The sequence below is a fragment of the Calidris pugnax genome, unplaced genomic scaffold, assembly GCF_001431845.1.
Source record: "Calidris pugnax isolate Ruff unplaced genomic scaffold, ASM143184v1 scaffold1010, whole genome shotgun sequence".
NCBI classification, from domain to species: Eukaryota; Metazoa; Chordata; class Aves; order Charadriiformes; family Scolopacidae; genus Calidris; species Calidris pugnax.
In genome coordinates, this window is record NW_015091678.1 from 10,857 (window position 1) to 34,805 (window position 23,949).

Genomic DNA, 23,949 nt, shown 5'->3' on the forward strand with positions numbered 1-23,949 from the left:
ACGGGTGTCGCAGCAGCTGCCGCCCGAGAAGCGCAGCTGGCTCTTGCGCGAGTCGGCGGTGAGCGAGACCTCGTGCGAGTAGGAGCGCAGGAAGGCGCGGACGCCGTCGATGCCCACGAAGTGCGAGGCCGGGACGCCGCGCAAGGCGCCGCTGCCCGCCGCCGGCAGCTGCGAGCGGCGCCAGCGGCGCAGGCGCAGCGCCAGCAGCAGCAGCAGGAAGGCGAGGAAGAGGCAGGAGACGGCCGCCACGGCCAGCACCAGCCAGCGCGTCAGGCTGCCGCCCGGCTCGCCCGGCGCCGCCGCCGCCGCGCTGCCCAGCTCCGACAGCAGCTCGGCCACGCTCTCGCCCAGCACCACCCTCAGCGTGGCCGTGGCCGACAGCGCCGGCCGCCCGTGGTCCTTCACCACCACCACCAGGCTCTGCCGCGCCGCGTCGCGGGCCAGCGGCAACCGCGCCGTCCGCACCTCGCCGCTGTGCAGCCCCACGCGGAACAGACCCGGCTCCGTCGCCTTGGCCAGCTCGTACGACAGCCACGCGTTCTGACCCGCGTCCGCGTCCACCGCCACCACCTTGGCCACCAGCGACCCGGGCTCCGCCGACCGCGGCCACAGCTCCACGCCCGACCACCACCCCGACACCGAGCCCCAGCCCGAGCCCGAGCCCGAGCCCGCTGGCGCCGGCGGCGGGTACAGCACCTGCGGCGCGTTGTCGTTCTCGTCCACGATCTCCAGCCGCACCGACACGTTGCTGCTCAGCGCCGGCGCGCCGCCGTCCTCCGCCCCCACCCACAGCCCCACCTCGCGCACCTCCTCGTAGTCGAAGGAGCGCAGCGCGTACAGCGCGCCCGTCTCCGCCTGCACCGACACGTACGACGACAGCGGCGCGCCCCGCACCCGCCCCTCCCACAGCCGGTACCGCACGCGCGCGTTCGCGCCCCAGTCCGCGTCCCGCGCCCGCACCCTCAGCAGCAGCGCGCCCGCCGCGTTGTTCTCGGGCACCCGCGCGCTGTACCGCGCCTCCGCGAACACCGGCGCGTTGTCGTTCACGTCCAGCACCCGCAGCGCCAGCACCGCGCTGCTCCGCAGCGGCGGCGACCCGCCGTCCGACGCCCGCACCGTCACGTTGTACTCCGACACCTCCTCGCGGTCCAGCTCCCGCGCCGTCACCACGCTGTAGTAGCTGCCCCGCGAGCTCTGCAGCCGGAACGGGACGCCCCCGTCCAGCGAGCAGGTCACCTGGCCGTTGAGTCCGGAGTCCCGGTCCTGCACGTGCAGCAGGGCCACCACCGTCCCCGGCGGGGCGTCCTCAGAGATCTCGCTCAGCGCCGACCGCACCGAAATCTCTGGTGTGTTGTCGTTCACGTCGGTCACAGTGATCACAACTTTCGCCGTGTCGAAAAGCTCTCCTCCGTCCCGTGCCTGCACCTCCAGTTCATGGGATGACATTTCCTCAAAGTCCATATGGTTCTTAAGGGATATTTCTCCCGTCTCATCGTCCAGGTGAAATAGTTCCGACGCTCGGTCCGAAATTTTATGGAAACTGTATTTTACTTGTCCATTCAGCCCCTCGTCGGCGTCGGTGGCCGTGACGGTGACGAGGACGGAGCCCACGGGCACGTCCTCCGCCACACGCACCGTGTACTCCGCCTGGCTGAAGGCGGGCGCGTTGTCGTTGGCGTCCAGCACCGACACGCGGATGCGCGCCGTGCCCGTCCGCCGCGGCTCTCCGCCGTCGCTCGCCCTCAGCACCAGCTCGTGAAACGCCGCCTCCTCCCGGTCCAGCGCCTTCGCCAGCACCAGCTCGGGACGCTGCTCCCCGCCGGGGCCCGCCTGCACGGCCAGCGAGAAGTGCTCGTCGCCGCTCAGCTCGTAGCTCTGCAGGGAATTCCGTCCCACGTCCGGGTCCTGAGCCTCGGCCAAAGGAAAACGCCACCCCGGCGCTGTCGTCTCGCTCATTCTCAGCTCCATTTCCGCCTCCCGGAAACTGGGGGCGTTGTCGTTAATATCCGTGATTTCCACTTCGATTCTGTAAACCGTCATTACCCCCTCCACGATCACCTCACAGCGCAGCACGCATTTCTCCACCAGCCGGCACAGCTGCTCTCTGTCTATCCTCTCCGCCGTCACTAAATGTCCCGTCTTCCCGTGCAGCTCGTAGTCGAAGGAGCGCTGCGCGTACACCGCGCCGCTCCGCGCCTCCACCGACACGTACGCCGCCGCGCCCGCGCTGCCGCCCGCCAGCCAGTAGCTCACGCGGCCGTTGGCGCCCGCGTCCGCGTCCCGCGCCTGCACGCGCACCACCGACGCGCCCGCCGCGTTGTTCTCCGCCACGTACGCGCTGTAGGCCGCCTCCTCGAACACCGGCGCGTTGTCGTTCACGTCCGACACCTCCAGCACCAGCGACGCGCGGCTCCACAGCGGCGGGCTGCCCCGGTCCCTGGCCACCACCGTCACGCGGTGCTCGGACGCCTGCTCACGGTCCAGCGCGCTCGCCGTCACCACCTTGTACGAGCCGCCCGACGACGCCACGATCGACAGCGGCGCCTCGCCCGACAGCTCGCACCACACCTGACCGTTCTCCCCGGAGTCCGGATCGTTCACGTTCAGCAGGGCCACCACGGTGCCGGCGGGGGCGTCCTCGGGCACCGGGCTCGACACCGACAACACCGTGATCTCGGGCGCGTTGTCGTTCTCGTCGATGATGTCGATCTGCACCTTGCAGTGAGCCGTGAGTCCGCCGCCGTCCCTCGCCTCCAGCCCGAAGCTGTATCTACTCTTTTCCTCGAAATCCAGAGGCCCCACTGTCCTCACCTCGCCGCTCTCGCTCTCGACACTGAACAAGGCGCGGACGTCGTCCGGGACGTTGCCGAAGGAGTACGAGACCCGCCCGTTGGAGCCCGCGTCCGCATCCGTGGCTCGCACCTGCAGCACCAGCGACCCCGCCGGCACGTTCTCACGCACTTGGGCCTCGTAGAGGCTTTTGCCGAACACGGGCGCGTTGTCGTTGGCGTCCGTCACGTTGACGCGAATCTGGACAGTCCCCGACCTCACGGGATCCCCGCCATCCACCGCCGTCAGCACCAGCTCAAAGGAGCTCTGCTTCTCCCGGTCCAGCTCTCTCTCCAGCACTAATTCCGGTCTCTTGCTTCCATCCGGGCTCTCCTTGACGTCCAGAGTGAAGGCCGGGTTGCCAGTGAGCTGGTACGTCAGCAGAGAGTTGCTGCCCACGTCCGCGTCTCGGGCCATCTCCAGCGGAAAACGAGCACCAGGGAGCGTCAACTCTGTGATCTCGAGGTCGAGAGCAGCCTTGCTGAAGGTCGGCGCGTTGTCGTTGACGTCCTGGATGGCCACCTCGACGTGGAAAACGTTGAGCGGGTTCTGCACCAGCGCCTCGAAGCTGACGGAGCAGGACGCCGACTCGCCGCACATCTCCTCCCGGTCCAGCCTCTCGCTCACGTACAGGTTCCCGCTCTCCCCGCTCACGCCGAAGTATTGCTTCTCCGCGCTGAGACGCAGCTTGCGCGCCGGCAGCTCCGCCGGGCTCAGCCCCAGGTCCCGCGCCAGCGGCCCCACCAGCGACCCTCTGCCCAGCTCCTCGGGGATGGCGTAGCGGATCCGCTCCGCCGCCGCCGCCGCCGCCCGGCAGCACAAGCCCAGCAGCAAAGCGCCCAGCAGCAGCACCAGCACTCGCCCGCCTGCTCGCCGCCGGCTCCCACTCTCCCGCTGCCTCTCACCGACCGCCATTCTCGCCAGCGCTCGCCGCGCTCCTCCCTCCTGACGCTGCGCCGGCTCCGGCTGCGGCTGCGGCTCCAGCGCCGCTCCGCGTCGGCCAACAGCGGCACCCGGAGGCGCCGCCACGATACTGCAGGCGGCCGGTGACCGCGCTGCCGGGGTCCGGATTTCGGCTGGTGTTCCGTGGCTGTGCCCAGCTTTCAGGTATGGCTTTGGTAGAATCAAGAAACGCAAGGGCTCTTGCTTGCTGCAGCTCCCAACGCTTTTTAAGCTGAGATACGCCGTTATGTATTTTATGTCATCTCCTTGACTCGCAATAAATAGCAGTCATTTTTCGTGGCAGAGAAGTAGGCAAAGGAACTCAGCTGCTCTTGACAAAATCCAGACGGATGTATGAGAGCTAGAAACGATTTTATAGCTAGCGAATCCTTAAGAGCTTTATACTATTTCTTCAGTTACTCTGAATTCTGCTTTTCTTACCTGGGATGAAATCTAGAAGAAAGTATTCTTGTTGGAGTAATCAATAAGTAATGAGAAACAGATTGAAGCAAAAGCCACTGCAGTCCTGTCATGCTGGACCTGAAAAAGGTTTCCCTTTTCCCTGCATATCTTCCTTTTGCTCATGGAAATCTCTGACATTTTTCCCACCGTTGATTTTTATTTTAGGGACAAGAGTAAGCACACTGAGACATGTGTCACCCTGAAAATAGTGTCTGTAGCTCTATGGTAAGATAGCAGGAAAACATTTGCAGTTTTATTTGGGATTCACAAAAGTTTCTTCTTTGCATCGCTGTATTTGAGGGATTGGCAACAGGGAAGTGCAAAGCCACATCGCGTCTTTCATAGAACCATAGAATGGTTTGGGTCAAAATGGACCTCTAAAGAACATCTAGTCCACTCCCTCTGCCATGGGCAGTGACATCCTTCACTATATCACATTGCTCAAAGCCCCATCCAACCTCACCTTCAGACTTTCCGTTGACGACACATCCATGACTTCCCTGGGAAACCTCTACCAGTGTCTCATTGCCCTCATGATTTCTTCCTTATGCCTAATGGAAACCTACCCTCTTTCAGTTTAAATCCGTTGCCCCTGGACACAATCCCCCTGTCTCTGCTGAAACTGGGGAATGCCCCAACCCAGCTGCACGACCTTGCACTTGGCCTTCTTCAATTTCATTACATTATCACAGGCCCATTCCTCCAGCCTGTCCAGGTCCCTCTGGATGGCATCCCTTCCCCATAGTGAATCAATTGCCTCACTCTAATTTTTATTGCCTGCAAAATCGTGGTGGGTACATTGAATCCTGCTGTCAGTGTCATTGTCCTGATTTGACAGTTAGGACCATGCAGCCTATTGCTCACTCCCCGGTTGGGAGGAGAATCAGAGGAATAAATGTTAGAAAACCCATGGGTAGAGATAAAGACAGTTTAAGTAACAAAAACGCTGCTCAGACAAGCAAAGGAAAACGAGGAATTCAGTCACCACTTCCAATTGAGAGGGACATGTTCAGGCCTCTCCTTGAATGCAGGGCTCCATCATGCCCAACAGCTACTTGGGAAGACAAACACCAGAACTCCAAATGTGTCCCCCTCTTCCCTTCTTCCCCCACCTCCGTATCCTGAGCATGACATCACAAGATATGCATAAACACTTTGGTCAGTTGAACTTAGCTGTCCTGCTTATATCGGCTCCCAACTTCTCGTGCATGTCCAGCACACTCGCTGGCAGTGGCGGTATGAGAAGCAGAAAATGTCTTGTCTGCTTCACACAACCAACAACATCAGTGTTTTACCAACACCATTTCCAACTCAAATCCACAACATAGACTTACACCAGCTGCCAGCAAGACTGTCAAGTCCACCCCAGAGGAAACCATGGAACTTGTTGATGAAGATATTCTTGAGATACATTCAAAATTATTTGTCCCAGTATGGCTTCTGGAGCAATACCACGTTACTTGTTCCCACCTGGATATTGAACCATTGACTAGAACTCTTCAGAGGTGACCATCCAGCCAGTTCCTTGTCCATCTAACAGTTTGACAGTCCACCTGTCAAACCCATATCTCTCCAACCAAGTCATGTAATGGGACATCATGTAGGGGACACCCTGCACATGTTCTCCCACTGACTCCATGTCTCTTCATGGAAACCTTGGCTGGGCTGGGTTGCTTCTCTGCACTTTGAGGACTGCGGCAGAAAAGGGTTTGCTTTCTTTCCCTACAGACAAGTCTTCGCTCTGGGAGCACACATACACCTATGAAAGCCTTCCTCCTTACAGCTATGAACCTTCAAGGTGTGGGAAGGAAATGCCCCTGCACTCAGATTACTGGAACAGAGCTGACCTTCCCCATTTCATCAGACACCCTGAGGACAGGCTGTAGCTCATGACAAGCAAGACAAGAGTGAGAAACATACACAAATAAATATGGATCAGCTGAAATAACATTCATTAGGCCAAACGTATTGAGCAGAAGGAATAGAAATTGCATGGAACCACAACCATGTGCCCAGCTGAGTTACTGTGACAAGCAGGGAAGTGACCATCACTACTTCTACCACCCCCCGGCCAACAGAGCTTTCCCAAGTCTTCTCTCCAACCCTACATAACCTGTGGCTTTGCTTATGGCACTCAGTATTGCCAAAAACATATCATGACAGTACAATACACCACAATCACACCAAAAAGGAAGTATGTTTGTCTGCTCTTCAATGTTCCATGAAGATATAGCAGAATTGTAAAACACAGGAACATTATATGCCAGAACTAAAGGAGGAGCAGTCATCCAACAGAAGATGGGTAATATCAAAATATCACCTTCTGGGAAATCTCCTCCACTCTTTTGTCACACACACTGTTTTACACAGATGGGACTTCTACTGGCTTCATGCTTTAATCTCCTCTCCCTGCCACAACCAGAACATAGATATAACCTCACATCTCCTGCCTTCCACAAAAACTGCAGGAAGCACTAAAACACAACACATGGCTAAATGAAGATATGCCACTTCTGCAAACTAAACCTACATACAGAGCAAGCCAGGAAGAGGGAAAAAAAAAAAAAAAAAAACCAAAATCAAAAACAAAAAACTGGACTAGGAAGGTAAGGAACCAATAAAGATAAAGGCTTCTCAGAGAAACTCACCTGGAAGTCTTCTTGTGTCTTCACTGCTGGTGTTGATATTGACCCTCTCAGCACCTGCAAATCACTGAGGTTTCAAGCAAAACTGCAACCCTAAAGTCTTCTTGTGGACTACATTGTAGGGGAGTTCATTTTGAGAAACAGTCATCAGCTCTCAATCAATTTTTTTGACTCTGTGGCCTGTTCATCTGCATACGAATATGAAGCCGTAAGTGTAAACACTTATCACAGGCCTCTTTCTCAAGTTTGGTCATCCTGGGCTTCTTCAGGTGGCTGAGGGCTTGCCAAGGGAAGAAAGTGTTTGCTGCAAAAAAAAAAACCTTGCCAAGGGAAGTGTGTGTTTGCTGCAAAAAGCACCTGCAGTTTCAAATACAACAGAATTATCCAGACTTGGGAAAACAAACTATGACCTTGAAGCCTCCTATTCATGCACCATTTTTCTACAAGCACAGTTATTTTGAAATACTATACAACCAGAGGACAATCGTTATCTTTTGAGACAGGAAACCTGGGAAAAGAAAAATGGCAAAGGTCTTTGCAAACAGATGCTGCTGAAGGGAGAGCTGCACGCACAGTTTCTCATTATTGAGAAGAGGGATCACAACTTGGATACATGCAAAGACATTTCTCTGCTCATCACACAAACTGGAAGCACATCTAAAATCTTCTCAAGTGCATAAATGATATACAGCTCCAAAACAGACCCAGTTGTCAAAGAATCACCTCAGGGATACTATCATACCATCATCTTACTTCAGCACATTGGGCAACTTGGAAGATACATGCTGCTCAAGCCTTAACCGAAAGGTTATGCATATGCTTAGTAACTGCCATTGTTGGGAAATATCATGCAACAGGAAACAGATTGATGAACCCACAACTTGGCCAGTTGGAACCTGAGGAGTGTGATATCCAAAATTAAGGCACCTTCAGTCTCATTTTATGTAGCCCAGGAATGAACCCTAGGAATTAATAACACACATGCCTTTTCTCTACTGCTACCTCCTCACACACACCACCCCCAAGACTCTCTTCAAACCCTTCACAGACCACACCATTGACAATGATCACCATAATTTGCAGACAGACTCCACCTACAGAAAAGCTGCACAGACAACTTCTCCTTTCCATGGTTAATACTTGACTTCTCTCCATGTGGATGTGAAAAGCAAGAACATTTGTTCAGCTTTTATATGAAGGAAATGTGTTTATGAGAGCCTCTCTTTCCAGCTGTAAACATGAGAGATCAATATGGGACAGCCAGGCAAATGTGACAGATGTGATCCTCCACACATTGTCAGATACAAAGGCTCACTTTCAGACCAACACAATGACCAAGGCAAGAAGTGAATGCATGCAGAAAGGAAGGGCTTAGAGATTACTCTTCTAGATTATGGCACTCAGAGTAGGCCCATAATCCAGGTATTTAGTAGGTAGCAAAGACACAGGTTGCTCTGCCCAAAGCCCTCATTCTGGTGCTTGTCATAAATACACAATTCACTGTGAGTTAAGAATTGACAACAGCCTGAATAAGCAGAGGAAGAACCTCCCAGGGCTCCCAGAACAGCTGGAATCACATGTCTTCTAGCCAAACTTCTTCAGAAAGGTGAAACTCACATTGCATGATACTACAACTAGACGCTGAATGGGGAAGGAGCGAAAGTATTTCTTGTTACCCTCACACAGAGTTATCAGGACTCTTATCTTCAAGCCTTCACAACTTGCACGGTGTTCTTTGACCCTTAGAATTTACAAGCACATGGCATGAAGGGCCTAGTTGTCTACACCATTTCTCTTCAACATGTACCACTATCGCACCACAAACTTCACATGGATAACTTCACATCTCCATCCTAAGGAGGAAGACATATTGTCTGCTCACTTCACTTCAGAGAAGAAACATCAGTAGACTAACGGTAAAAGGGAAGTGGTCCTCCAGTTCAACCTAGGTCAGAGAACATCTGCAGGGGGGCAATATCACCCTCCTAAGCTCTCCCTCCTACCCTTGTACAGCTCTTGCCACAGCATGTGTTGTCAAGCCAAGACAGGATCAGCTCCATTTCAAATAAGTCAACCTTAAAAGAGAAGGAATCAGCAATACACATCTGCCAGTAGTAGCTCTTCAAACACAGCCACCCAGACAGTTTCTCAAATTGTCACAACTTTGACAATTCTCTTTCACCTCCACAACTGGTAGACAGCCAAGAACAAGTTGTTGCCCAGTACCTTCCTCGATTGGTGTAGAAAGATCAAAGCTTGGACAAATACAAAGACATTCCATAATCAATCACATTACAAAGGAAAAACAGAAAGGCTGAGAAAAGCAGAAAGGAGGAGCACCTACATACAGGGTCACTAACAATCCATTTCAAGACACGCTCATCCACCCACCAAAAAAATAAAAAAATCCCCTGACAACCAAGGCAAGAATCGGAAACATGATGAAGTGAAGGAAGGTGAGTTAACATTTCAGATCAAGTCAGGTCTAGCAGGAACATAACAAGGGTATCTTGTTGGTAAAAAGTCCACAGGAAGTTCATGCAGCAGCTCACACCAAAGACCAGAGCCACAGCTCCTCTTTGGACAATATAAAAGTGGAAAATGCATGGAACCTCAACTGTGGGCCTCATTTATCAACTAGGAGAAACTAAACTTTCATAATTTTTAGATATTTCAAATTATATCACAGTGAATTTTTTCAGCTGCCTTGTCTCTGGAGAGACACAATTTTTCACCCTTCCCAAACTTCACACAACAAAAAGCTGCCTTTGCAGACAGACACCATTGAAAGGACAATGATCCCAACATGGACAAATGCAGAGATTTCTCTAATCATCATATTAATTTGAAGGAACATCCAATGTTCTCAAGGGCATAAGGGATATGCAGCTCCAATAAAGACCCACTCATCAAACTATCACCTCAAACACATCATCATCCTACTACAGCACATGTGCATTTGGAAAACACATGACTCTCAAATCTTAATGCAAATTCTACGTCTGTGCTCAGTAACTGCCATTCATAGGAAACATCATGCAACAGAAGAACCCACAACTTGGCCAGATGGAACCTGAGCAGTGCAATATCCAAAAATATGACACCTTCAGACTCATTTAATGTAGGCGAGCAATGAACCCTGGGAATTAAGAAAACTCATGCCTTGTCTCCACTTGTACCTCCTCATACACAGCTTCCCCAACATTGTCCTCAAAGCCTTCAGAGGTCACATCATTGTCATTGATGTTCATAAAACACAGATAGACTCCACTGAAAGAGAAGTTGCAGACGCAACTTCTACTTTCCAAGGATAATACTTGACTTCTCACTATGTGTATGTGACAAGCAAGAGCACTTGTCCAGTTAACATTTCAAGGAAACATGTCCATAAAAATCTATCTCCTGACAGCTGTAAACATGAAAGGCATGTACGGGACAGTCAGGCACATCTAACAGGTGAGATCTTCCACATATTATCAGACACTAAAGCCAAGATTCAGATCATCAAAGCAAACGAGGCAAGAAGTGACCACCTGTAGAAAGTAAAGGATCACAACACACTCTTCCAGATGATGGCAGTTAAATACGTACATAATTCAGGTATTTAGTAGGACACAATTACACAGTTTGCTCTTCCAAAAGCTCCCATTACAGTGCTTGTCACAAATATGTAATTTAGTGTTACATAAGAATTGACAACCAACTGCAAACACCAGAGGAAGAACTGGGCTCCCAGGGCTCCCAAGACAGCAGGAATCACGTGTCCTCTAGCCACATTTCTTTGGGAAGAAGAATCTCACATTGCATGATACTACAGTTGGACATTGAACAGGGAAAGGAGCAACCCTATCTCTTGTGTCCCTCACACAGAGCTTTCGTGAATCTCATCTCCAACTCGTCAAGACTTGCAGGGTGACCTTTAAGTCATATAGTTTGAAAGGACATGACAAGAAAGGGCCAGTGTCCCAGACCATTTCTTTTAAATATGCCACATTATCACACCACAAACTTCACATAAGTATCTTCACATCTCCATACCAAGAAGGAAGATGCATGTCACTCTCACTACAATTCAGAAAAGAAACGGCAAGAGCTTAGGAATAAAAAGAAAGCAGTCTTACAGGAGAGGCTGGTTCAGTGAACACGTGCACATGGCCAAAGACCCTCTGCTTACATTTCTCCCCAAAGTATCCTATCCCCTGCCTCCCACCCACCTATGGTTCTTCTCAAGCCAAGACACATCCAGATCCATTTCAAATAAGTCAAATTTTAGATACAGGGAGTTAGCAGAACACATCTATTTCTTGCAATAGTTTTTCAAATGCAAGAACCAAGAGACAAAGAGGCACAACTTCCATGACTCTCCTCCATCTGGCAAGGAGCTTATAAGCTGTACACGGGGCCATTAACAGTCCATTTTAAGACACGCTCATCCTACTCCAGCACATATTGTGTCAGGAATATACCTTAACCTGCTAATGTCGAAAGCTGCAATTTGCTAATAAAGCCATACATCCATTCAGAAGAGCTAGCACTGACACCAGAATGGGTATTACCCATCAGGGGACAAAATAAAAAATGACGTGATGGGTGATAAGAACAAAAATGTTCGCTCTACCGAACCACAAGCCAACAGCAGCCCCAACTCTCCTGACTCCCACAAAAAATGCAAGGCTGACAAAGAGCCTACGATCACGTCCCCGGAGCAAGACGCACCAGCACAGGGCGCTCATGAACCAAGATTTGCCTTTTTTTTTGTAACTAAACCTCCCGAGGCAGGACAGAGAACACAGAACGGCAAGGGCAGAGACTCGTGAGAGGGAAGAGTGGAGGAGCAATTCCGAGGGTGGGAGGAACTCACCGGAGGAGCGGCGGGGTCGTCGCGGCGGGCGCCGTCAGCGTCCTCGGGGAGCAGCGGCGGCGCGGGCTCGTCGGGCGGCGGGCGGGCCGGCAGGGTGTCGCAGCAGCTGCCGCCCGAGAAGCGCAGCTGGCTCTTGCGCGAGTCGGCGGTGAGCGAGACCTCGTGCGAGTAGGAGCGCAGGAAGGCGCGGACGCCGTCGATGCCCACGAAGTGCGAGGCCGGGACGCCGCGCAAGGCGCCGCTGCCCGCCGCCGGCAGCTGCGAGCGGCGCCAGCGGCGCAGGCGCAGCGCCAGCAGCAGCAGCAGGAAGGCGAGGAAGAGGCAGGAGACGGCCGCCACGGCCAGCACCAGCCAGCGCGTCAGGCTGCCGCCCGGCTCGCCCGGCGCCGCCGCCGCCGCGCTGCCCAGCTCCGACAGCAGCTCGGCCACGCTCTCGCCCAGCACCACCCTCAGCGTGGCCGTGGCCGACAGCGCCGGCCGCCCGTGGTCCTTCACCACCACCACCAGGCTCTGCCGCGCCGCGTCGCGGGCCAGCGGCAACCGCGCCGTCCGCACCTCGCCGCTGTGCAGCCCCACGCGGAACAGACCCGGCTCCGTCGCCTTGGCCAGCTCGTACGACAGCCACGCGTTCTGACCCGCGTCCGCGTCCACCGCCACCACCTTGGCCACCAGCGACCCGGGCTCCGCCGACCGCGGCCACAGCTCCACGCCCGACCACCACCCCGACACCGAGCCCCAGCCCGAGCCCGAGCCCGAGCCCGCTGGCGCCGGCGGCGGGTACAGCACCTGCGGCGCGTTGTCGTTCTCGTCCACGATCTCCAGCCGCACCGACACGTTGCTGCTCAGCGCCGGCGCGCCGCCGTCCTCCGCCCCCACCCACAGCCCCACCTCGCGCACCTCCTCGTAGTCGAAGGAGCGCAGCGCGTACAGCGCGCCCGTCTCCGCCTGCACCGACACGTACGACGACAGCGGCGCGCCCCGCACCCGCCCCTCCCACAGCCGGTACCGCACGCGCGCGTTCGCGCCCCAGTCCGCGTCCCGCGCCCGCACCCTCAGCAGCAGCGCGCCCGCCGCGTTGTTCTCGGGCACCCGCGCGCTGTACCGCGCCTCCGCGAACACCGGCGCGTTGTCGTTCACGTCCAGCACCCGCAGCGCCAGCACCGCGCTGCTCCGCAGCGGCGGCGACCCGCCGTCCGCCGCCCGCACCGTCACGTTGTACTCCGACACCTCCTCGCGGTCCAGCTCCCGCGCCGTCACCACGCGGTAGTAGTCCTCAAAGCTCTTCTCCAGACGGAACGGGAGGCTCTCGGCGATGCTGCAACGCACCTGCCCGTTGAGTCCGGAGTCCCGGTCCTGGACGTGCAATAGGGCCACCACCGTCCCCGGCGGGGCGTCCTCTGAGATGTCGCTCAGCGTCGACCGCACCGAAATATCGGGCGAGTTGTCGTTGACGTCTGTCAACGTGATCTCCACTTTTGCTGTGTCGAAAAGGAAGCCACCATCTTGTGCCTGCACCTCCAGGTCATGGGAATACATTTCTTCAAAGTCTAAATCCTCTTTAACGGATATTTCTCCCGTCTCAGCGTCCAGGTTAAAAAGTTTAGACGCCCGGTCCGAAATTTTATGGAAACTGTATTTTACTTGTCCATTGATCCCCTCGTCGGCGTCGGTGGCCGTGACGGTGACGAGGACGGAGCCCACGGGCACGTCCTCCGCCACACGCACCGTGTACTCTGCCTGGCTGAACGCGGGCGCGTTGTCGTTGGCGTCCAGCACCGACACGCGGATGCGCGCCGTGCCCGTCCGCCGCGGCTCTCCGCCGTCGCTCGCCCTCAGCACCAGCTCGTGAAACGCCGCCTCCTCCCGGTCCAGCGCCTTCGCCAGCACCAGCTCGGGACGCTGCTCCCCGCCGGGGCCCGCCTGCACGGCCAGCGAGAAGTGCTCGTCGCCGCTCAGCTCGTAGCTCTGCAGGGAATTCCGACCCACGTCCGGGTCCTGCGCGTCCCTCAGAGGAAACCGCCACCCCGGCGCCGTCGTCTCGCTCATTCTCAGCTCTATTTCCGCCTCCCGGAAACTGGGGGAGTTGTCGTTGATATCCGTGATTTCCACTTCGATTCCGTAAACCTTCATTTCTCCCTCCACGATCACCTCACAGCGCAGCACGCATCGCTGCACACTCTCGCACAGCTGCTCTCTGTCTATCCTCTCCGCCGTCACTAAATGTCCCGTCTTCCCGTGCAGAGAGAAATACTGCGTCCCGCGTTTGGAGACAACGTGGACGCCGCGGTCTTGGAGCACCGTGATCTCCATCGCCAGGTCCTTGGCCACGTCGCCCACGAACGAGCCCTTCGGCATCTCCTCGGGTATCGAGTAGCGCAGCTGACCCCACGCCGCCTCCCACGCCGCCAACAGGACGCACCACAGCAGGGCTCGCTCCCGCCGGACCCACCGCCTCCCCGCCGACCACATCTCCGCCGCCCCACCGCCGGCACCGCAACACCGCCGACCGCTCTTCCGCCTCCCGATCCGGCTACCGATCCGGCTTCGGCTCCGTCACCGTCTCGCCGCTCCCGGCCGCTGCCGCCGGACCCTCCGCCTCGCTGCACCACGGCTCCGCACCGCGGGGACGATCGCAGAACGCTCGCCCGCCCAGCAAACCAGCCAGCCAGCGATCGGGCGAGCGATCGAGCCGGGCCGCAGCGGGCGGGGCTGCCTGCAGCGCTCCGGCCTTCCTCTCGCTCCTCCTCGGTCAACAGCGGCGCCCGCAGCCTCCTCCCGGCACTGCAGCCACCGAGCGCTGCCCGCCGCTGCCCGCCCGCCTTTCCCACGGGCACCTCGCGCCGACGGGACACTCGCCACGGAGACAGCGCTTCCCGACCTCTGCTGATCTCATCCCATGCCTTTTCTCCAAAAGATCTCTCCTTTGATCCTCAAGGAGGTCTAACTCAGCGATGCCTTCCGCTTTTGTGTTATTTCTACCGCACTAGAATCATCTTTTAATGACCATTGATGATCTATCACATGTATTAAGCTTTCTGACTATGACGTATTACAAGGCTTAGCCCATCAGTCCGACAGAACAATCTCCACCACGGATTTCACACGACTGAATGCATTTTCCCTCACCCTTTCTACAGAGAAAAAGCCCGTCACGCAGCCACATTAATTCCGCACATTCCAGCCAATATAACAAAGCAGTAATGAAGATCATCGTACGTATTCATTCCACCGCACGTAAAAAAATCACTTGGTAATGGCAATAGATGTATAGTAAAATAAGTTTTTTTGTAATATGACGTCTAGAAAATTAAACGTCTTATCCCATTCGTCCCGAAGCACAGTCCCCATAAGGAATTTTTGGCGCGATCACGCTTGAATGACTGGTACAAGGACAGCAAAAGAAAAGAGACTCTGCCTGAGACACTGTGGTATTCAGACCCACCCCGACACGGAGAACTAGAGTATCAGAGATGAGGCTCATTAACAAGCAGCATGAACTCTGATTTTTTCAGAAGTTACGGTGCAACAGACTGAAGATTACTGTCAACCCGTTCTTCTAATTCTTGAATTTTCATGTTGGTAGGACATATTTCAACCAAATCGGTTGGACGGCACAAGACACGTACAGCTGCACACCCTTAAACTTTACGCGATGCCTTTCTAAATGTGCAAATGGACTTTATTCAAATGTGCCATTGCTGTCATTTTGAGTATCTCCTTCTCGGTTTGCATAACATTTCGTGATGGCTAGACTCCTTTAACCTGTAAAGAGGCAGACACAACAAACTGTTGCAAAAAGTGCCAGAGAGACCGAGTTCCTCGGTCTAGTATTCCCCTGTCATCTCTCCTTGGGCAAATGGATGAGGAATAGAACACAATTCATCCACCCCAATAATGCTGCCATTTCTGCAGCACTCTTTCTCCAATGGGCTAGACGACACACAGCAGAAGAGGGAGAACATTTTGTAACAGTGAGGAGTATCAACCAGAAACATCTCAATTCATGGAGCTACACGGACCTTTTCTTTGGAGACCAAGGGTCCACTACAGTTTCCGTCCTGCAGAATCATTAGTTTACCGCCTTCACCATCCCTAACTCATTAGAGACCTGTAGTCAAAACCTCTCACTTGAACCTGTGGCTGCTGAATAATCAAGAAGTGCCGTCAATGCATTCCTGCTGTGAGTGGAAGGGCAATACTCTGTTCGTTCGAGACTATAGTCTCGAATGTCACTAGGGACGAAAAACCTGTCTCTTTTCAATCGTGGAGCCACACGCGCGTTTCCATTTGGAATCTATTATCGAAAAAGCATTAACCAATGTGTTATGTCCAGGTATCAACGAGGACCAAGAACACAGTTTCGGGTAAAAGTCGATCAGAAATGAAACACCTCCAACTACAAGTGCCAATCCCGAGTCATGCAGAAGCAGCAAATCTAATTCTAAACAGTTTCCGTCCTGCAGAATCATTAGTTTACCGCCTTCACCATCCCTAACTCATTAGAGACCTGTAGTCAAAACCTTGTAACAGTGAGGAGTATCAACCAGAAACATCTCAATTCATGGAGCTACACGGACCTTTTCTTTGGAGACCAAGGGTCCACTACAGTTTCCGTCCTGCAGAATCATTAGTTTACCGCCTTCACCATCCCTAACTCATTAGAGACCTGTAGTCAAAACCTCTCACTTGAACCTGTGGCTGCTGAATAATCAAGAAGTGCCGTCAATGCATTCCTGCTGTGAGTGGAAGGGCAATACTCTGTTCGTTCGAGACTATAGTCTCGAATGTCACTAGGGACGAAAAACCTGTCTCTTTTCAATCGTGGAGCCACACGCGCGTTTCCATTTGGAATCTATTATCGAAAAAGCATTAACCAATGTGTTATGTCCAGGTATCAACGAGGACCAAGAACACAGTTTCGGGGAAAAGTCGATCAGAAATGAAACACCTCCAACTACAAGTGCCAATCCCGAGTCATGCAGAAGCAGCAAATCTAATTCTAAACACACGCGGTCCATCACTCCCAATCCACACCAATCGGCGAAAAACCCAGGGCAATAGGGAGGGAGGTTGAGCACAGCTCAGGGAAAAGAGGGAGAGCGCGCGGGCTTACAGACCTGCGGGGCGTCGGGGTCGGCGGGCGGCTCTCCCGCGCCGGCGCTGATGCTCGGGCTCGGCTTCCCGCAGGGCTCCGCGCCCAGCAGATCCTCCGCGGGCACGACGGGCAGAGGCGGCGGCGAGGGCCAAGCGGGCTGGGCGAGGGCGCGTCCCGGCGCCACGCACAGGTTGTAGGAGTAGGGCAAGGTGCCCTCGCAGAAGTCGGCCGGGAAGGCGGCGCCGGCCACGGAGAAGCGCTGCGCGCCCAGGCAGCGCAGGACGGCGGGCGGCCCGGCCCGGCGCAGCCGCGCCAGCACGGCCAGCGCCACGCTGAGCAGGAAGAGGGCGGAGAGGAGCGCCAGCGCCAGCACCAGGTAGAACTGCAGCTCGGCCGGCGAGTCGGCGCCCGCCGCCCGCTCGCTCAGCTCCGGCAGCGCCTCCTGCAAGCTCTCGGCCAGCACCACGTGCAGCGTGGCCGTGGCCGACAGCGCCGGCTGCCCGTGGTCCTTCACCACGGCCACCAGCCGCTGCTTCGCCGCGTCCCTCTCCGACACGGCCCGCGCCGTCCGCACCTCGCCGCTGTGCAGCCCCACGCGGAACAGCGCCGCCTCCGACGCCTGCACCAGCTCGTACGACAGCCACGCGTTGCGCCCCGCGTCCGCGTCCACCGCCACCACCTTGGCCACCAGGTACCCGGCCTCGGCAGAGCGCGGCACCACCTCGAACGGCCCCGACGGCGACGACGATCCCGACGCCCCCGACGCCGCCGCCGCGTCTCCCGGCGCCGGCCAGAGCACGCGCGGCGCGTTGTCGTTGCGGTCCAGCACGAAGACGCGCACCGTGGCCGTGGAGCTCCGCGCCGGCGCCCCGCCGTCCTGCGCCCGCACCGCCACCGAGAACTCGCGGCACTGCTCGTAGTCGAAGGAGCGCTGCGCGTACACCGCGCCGCTCCGCGCCTCCACCGACACGTACGCCGCCGCGCCCGCGCTGCCGCCCGCCAGCCAGTAGCTCACGCGGCCGTTGGCGCCCGCGTCCGCGTCCCGCGCCTGCACGCGCACCACCGACGCGCCCGCCGCGTTGTTCTCCGCCACGTACGCGCTGTAGGCCGCCTCCTCGAACACCGGCGCGTTGTCGTTCACGTCCGACACCTCCAGCACCAGCGACGCGCGGCTCCACAGCGGCGGGCTGCCCCGGTCCCTGGCCACCACCGTCACGCGGTGCTCGGACGCCTGCTCACGGTCCAGCGCGCTCGCCGTCACCACCTTGTACGACCCGCCCGACGACGCCACGATCGACAGCGGCGCCTCGCCCGACAGCTCGCACCACACCTGACCGTTCTCCCCGGAGTCCCGGTCCCGCACTTTCAGCAGGGCCACCACGGTGCCGGCGGGCGCGTCCTCGGGCACCGGGCTCGACACCGACAACACCGTGATCTCGGGCGCGTTGTCGTTCTCGTCGATGATGTCGATCTGCACCTTGCAGTGAGCCGTGAGTCCGCCGCCGTCCCTCGCCTCCAGCCCGAAGCTGTATCGACTCTTCTCCTCGAAATCCAGCGGTCCCGCCGTCCTCACCTCGCCGCTCTCGCTCTCGACACTGAACAAGGCGCGGACGTCGTCCGGGACGTTCCCGAAGGAGTACGAGACCCGCCCGTTGGAGCCCGCGTCCGCATCCGTGGCTCGCACCTGCAGCACCAGCGACCCCGCCGGCACGTTCTCACGCACTTGGGCCTCGTAGAGGCTTTTGCCGAACACGGGCGCGTTGTCGTTGGCGTCCGTCACGTTGACGCGAATCTGGACAGTCCCCGACCTCACGGGATCCCCGCCATCCACCGCCGTCAGCACTAGCTCAAAGGAGCTCTGCTTCTCCCGGTCCAGCTCTCTCTCCAGCACTAATTCCGGTCTCTTGCTTCCATCCGGGCTCTCCTTGACGTCCAGAGTGAAGGCCGGGTTGCCAGTGAGCTGGTACGTCAGCAGAGAGTTGCTGCCCACGTCCGCGTCTCGGGCCATCTCCAGCGGAAAACGAGCACCAGGGAGCGTCAACTCTGTGATCTCGAGGTCGAGAGCAGCCTTGCTGAAGGTCGGCGCGTTGTCGTTGACGTCCTGGATGGCCACCTCGACGTGGAAAACGTTGAGCGGGTTCTGCACCAGCGCCTCGAAGCTGACGGAGCAGGACGCCGACTCGCCGCACATCTCCTCCCGGTCCAGCCTCTCGCTCACGTACAGGTTCCCGCTCTCCCCGCTCACGCCGAAGTATTGCTTCTCCGCGCTGAGACGCAGCTTGCGCGCCGGCAGCTCCGCCGGGCTCAGCCCCAGGTCCCGCGCCAGCGGCCCCACCAGCGACCCTCTGCCCAGCTCCTCGGGGATGGCGTAGCGGATCCGCTCCGACGACGACGCAGCCGCCGCCCGGCAGCACAAGCCCAGCAGCAAAGCGCCCAGCAGCAGCACCAGCACTCGCCCGCCTGCTCGCCGCCGGCTCCCACTCTCCCGCTGCCTCTCACCGACCGCCATTCTCGACAGCGCTCGCCGCGCTCCTCCCTCCTGACGCGGCGCCGGCTGTGGCTGCGGCTGCGGCTCCAGCGCCGCTCCGCGTCGGCCAACAGCGGCACCCGGAGGCGCCGCCTCGACACCGCAGCCGGCCGGTGACCGCGCTGCCGGGGCCCGGGCTTTCGGCCGGTGTTTACTGGCTGCCCCCAGCTTTGGGGTCTCTGTTCTTTTTAGAATCTAGAACCGCAGGTGCACTTTCTTGCTGCAACACAAATGAATTCAGAGAGTAATTATTCTCACACAGCTTGGTGTTGTCTGCAAAACTGCTGTGGGTGCATTGAATCCTGCTGTCAGTATCATCATCATGATTTGACCCCAGCTGGCAGTTAGGACCATACAGCCTCTTGCTCACTTCCTAGTTGGGGTTGAGGGGGAGAATCAGAAGAATAAATGTAAGAAAACCCATGGGTAGAGATAAAGACAGTTTCAATAAAAGCAAAAGCTGCTCAGAGAAGCAAAGCAAAACAAGGAATTCATTTACCACTTCTGATGGACAGGGACATGTTCAGCCCTCTCCAGGAAAGCAGGGCTCCACCATGTCTAGTGGCTCCTTTTGAAGACAAACACGATAACTCCAAATGTGTCCCCTGACTCACTTCTTCAGCCACCTCTGTATAGTGAGCATGATGTCACATGGTAGGGAATAGTCCTTTAATCAGCTGGGGTCTGCTCTCTGTTGAAGTAGGAATACAAGAAGGGTATCTAGTTGGCAAAAAGTCCACAGGAGGCTCACACAGGACCTCACGCCAAAGACTAGATCCACAGATCTTCAAGGTAAATTCCTTGGACAATGAGAAACTGGAAAATGCATGTGGGCACAATTGTGGGCCTCATACAACAACTAGGACAAACTGAACTTTTACACTATCTTTGCATTTTTAGATATTTCAAATTATACCACAGCAAACTTTTTCACATGCCCTGTCTCTGAACAGAGTTTTTCACCCTGACCAAACATCACATAAGACAACACAAAAACAACCTTTGCAAACAGACACCTCTGAAGGAAGAGTTGCATGCACAGCCTCTCCTCACTGAGAAGAAAGATCACAACATGGACACGTGCAGAGAGATTTCTCTGCTCATCACACTAATTGGAAGAAAAATCAAATCTTCTCAAGCACATAAGTGATACACAGCTCCAAAACAGACCCAGTTGTCAAAGAATCACCTCAGGGATACCATCATCTTACTTCAGCACACTGGGCAACTTGGAAGATACATGCTGCTCAAGCCTTAACCTGAAGGTTACATTTATGCTCAATAACTGCCATTGATGGGAAATAGCATGCAACAGGAAACAAAGTGGTGAACCCACAACTTGGCCAGTTGGAATTTGAGCAGTGCAATATCCAAAATTTTATGTAGCCCAGGAATGATCCCTAGGAATTTATAAAACACGTGCCTTTTCTCTACTGCTACCTCCTCACACACAGCACCCCAAGACTCTCTTCAAACCCTTCACAGCTCACACTGTTGACAATGATCCTCATAATTTGCAGATAGAGGCCGCGTATAGAAAAGTTGCACAGAAAACTTCTCCTTTCCATGGATAATATTTGGCTTCTCCCCATGTGTATATGAAAAGCAAGAACATTTGTTGAGTTAATATTTTAAGGAAACATGTCAATGAGACCCTCTCTTTCCAGCTGTAAATATGAGCATTATGTATAGGACAGCTAGGAAAATGTGACAGATGTGATCCTGCACACATTATCAGATACAAAGGCTCACTTCCAGATCATATAGAATCACAGAATCATAGAATGGTTGGAGTTGGAAGGGACCTTAAAGATCATCTAGTTCCAACCCCCCTGCCATCGGCAGGGACACCTCCGCTAGAGCAGGTTGCTCAAAGCTCCATCCAGCCTGGCCTTAAACACTTCCAGGGGTGGGGCAGCCACAACTTCCCTAGGCAACCTGTTCCAGTGCCTCACCACCCTCACAGTAAAGAATTTCTTTCTGGTATCTAATCTAAATCTCCCCTCTTCCAATTTAAAACCATTAGCCCTTGTCCTGTCACTACACTTCCTGACAAAGAGTCCCTCACCAGCTCTCCTGTAGGCTCCCTGCAGATATTGGAAGGCTGCTATAAGGTCTCCTCGTAGCCTTCTCTTCTCCAGGCTGAACAACACCAGCTCTCTCAGCCTATCTTCATAGGAGAGGTGCTCCATCCCTCTGATCATCTTCCTGGCCCTCCACTGGACCCGTTCCAATAGTTCCATGGCCTTGCTATGTTGAGGACTCCAGAGCTGGACACACTACTCCAGGTGGGGTCTCACGAGAGCAGAGTAGAGGGGTAGAATCACCTCTCTCGACCTGATGGCCACACTTCTCCTCATGCAGCATGGTATTCAGCTGGCTGTCTGGGGTGTCAGTGAGCTCTGCTGGCTCATGTTGAGCTTCTCATCCATGAGCCCTCCTGAGCCCTTCTCCTCAGAGCTGCTCTCCATCCATTCTCCATGAAACCTGTATTTGTGCCTGGGATTGCCATGTCTCAGGTGCAGAACCCTGCACTTGGCTTGGTTGAACTTCATGTGGTTTGCACAAGCCCACCTCTCAAGCCTGTCCAGGTCCCTCTGGATGGCATCCCTTCCACCCGGCCTGTCGACCATGCCACTGAGCTTGGTGTTGTCGGCAAACTTCCTGAGGGTGCACTCTATCCCACTGCCCATGTCTCTGACAAAGATGTTAAATAGCAGTGGTCCCAATACCAACCCCTGAGGAACACCACTCATCACTGGCCGCCACTTGGACATTGAACCATTGACCACAACTCTTTGAGTGCAGCCATCCAGCCAGGTCCTTATCCACTGAATGGTCTATCCATCAAATCCATGATTTTCCAATTTTAAGACCAGGATGTCATGTGGGACAGTGTCAAATGCTTTGCATAAGTCCAGGTAGATGATGTCTGTTGCTTTGCCCTTGTCCACCAAGTCTGTGGCAGTATTGTAATAGGCCACAAAATTTGTCAGGCATGATTTGCCCTTGGTGAAGCCATGTTGGCTGTCTCAAATCACGTCCTTATTTTCCATGTGCCTTAGCAGAGATTCCAGGAGGATCTGCTCCATGATCCTGCCAGGCACAGAGGTGAGACTGACTGGCCTCTAATTCTCTAGGTCTTCTTTTCTTCCTGTATTGAATATGGGGGTCATGTTCCCCTTTTCTCAGTCAGTGGGAACTTTGCCAAATTGCCACAATTTCTCAAATATGATGGAAAACTGCTCAGTAACTTTGTCTGCCAGCTCCCTCAGGACCTGTGGGTGGATTTCATCAGGTCCCATGGACTTATGCACCTTCAGGTTCCTTAGGTGGTCTCAGACATGATCTCATACTGTGGGCAGTTCTTCATTCTTAGAGCCCCTGGTTTTGCCTTCCGTGACTTGGGCAGTGCGGTTAGAGCCCTTTCCGGTGAAGACTGAGGCAAAAAAGAGACATGATCTCATACTGTGGGCAGTTCTTCATTCTTAGAGCCCCTGGTTTTGCCTTCCGTGACTTGGGCAGTGCGGTTAGAGCCCTTTCCGGTGAAGACTGAGGCAAAAAAGTTGTTCAGTAGCTCAGCCTTATCCATATCCTGAGTGGCCAGGTCTCCCGTTCTCTTCCGGAGAGGGTCCACAACTTCCCTAGTCTTGCCTTTATCCTTGGCATTATCTATAGAAGTTTTTCTTATTGTTTTTGACATCCCTGGATAGATTTAGTTCTGCCTTGACTTTTGCTCACCTGGTGTGGTTCCTGGCCACTCAGACAGTTTCTCGATATTCTGCCCAATCTACCCATCCCTGCTTCCACCCTCTATAGGCCTCCTTTTTGGTACTGAGCATGTCCAGCAGTTCCTTGTTCAGCCTAATAGGCCTGCTGGATATTTTGCCTGACTTCTTCTTTTTTGGGATGCACCTCTCCTGAGCTTGGAGGAGGCGATCCTTGAATACCAACCAGCTTTTTGGGCCCATTTCCCCTCCAGTTTTTTTCCACGCTACTCTGCCAATCAGATCTCTCAGGACACCAATGTCTGCTCCTCTGAAATCCAGGGCAGTGAGCATGCTGCACATCCTCCTCACTGCCCTATGAATCTTAAATTCTACTATTTCATGATCGTTGCAGCCAAGGCTACCCTTGAACTTGACGTTCCCCACCAGCCCATACTTGTTGGTAAGGAAAAGGTCCAGCACAGCTCCTTTCCTCGTTGGCTCCTCGATCATTTGAAGAAGAAAGTTATCATCAACACATTCCAAGAACTTCCTGGATTTCTTGTGCCTTGCTGTGTTGTCCTTCCAACAGATATCGGGGTGGTTGAAGTCCCCCATGAGGACCAAGGTGTGTGTGAGCGCGATGCTGCTCCTATCTGTCTATAGAGGGCCTCATCCTCCCTGTCACTCTGATCTGGTGGTCTGTAGCAGACTCCTACTGTAACATCACCTGCCCCTGTGCTCCCTTCAATCCTGACCCATAAGCTCTCCTTCGGGTCTTCATCCATCTCAGGTGGAACTCCACACCCTCCTGCTGGTCACTGACATAGAGGGCAACACCTCTTCACCATCTGCCCAGCCAGTCCTTTCTGAAGAGTCTG

At 55.1% G+C, this 23,949-nt stretch overlaps 1 protein-coding gene across 1 annotated transcript in view; it reads right to left on the reverse strand.

Annotated features, from left to right (window-relative positions):
• LOC106900012 overlaps window positions 1-23,949 on the reverse strand; it is a gene marked incomplete at its 3' end in the record, with an annotated part of 54,632 nt that overhangs the window by 10,808 nt on the left and 19,875 nt on the right. The window contains exons 6-9 of the mRNA XM_014961968.1: window positions 16,834-19,556; window positions 11,740-14,287; window positions 3,735-3,929; window positions 3-3,639 (exon numbers count right to left, since the gene is read on the reverse strand). Coding sequence (XP_014817454.1) covers window positions 3-3,639; window positions 3,735-3,929; window positions 11,740-14,287; window positions 16,834-19,556 — 9,103 coding nt within the window. The remainder of the gene's footprint in view (window positions 1-2; window positions 3,640-3,734; window positions 3,930-11,739; window positions 14,288-16,833; window positions 19,557-23,949) is intronic.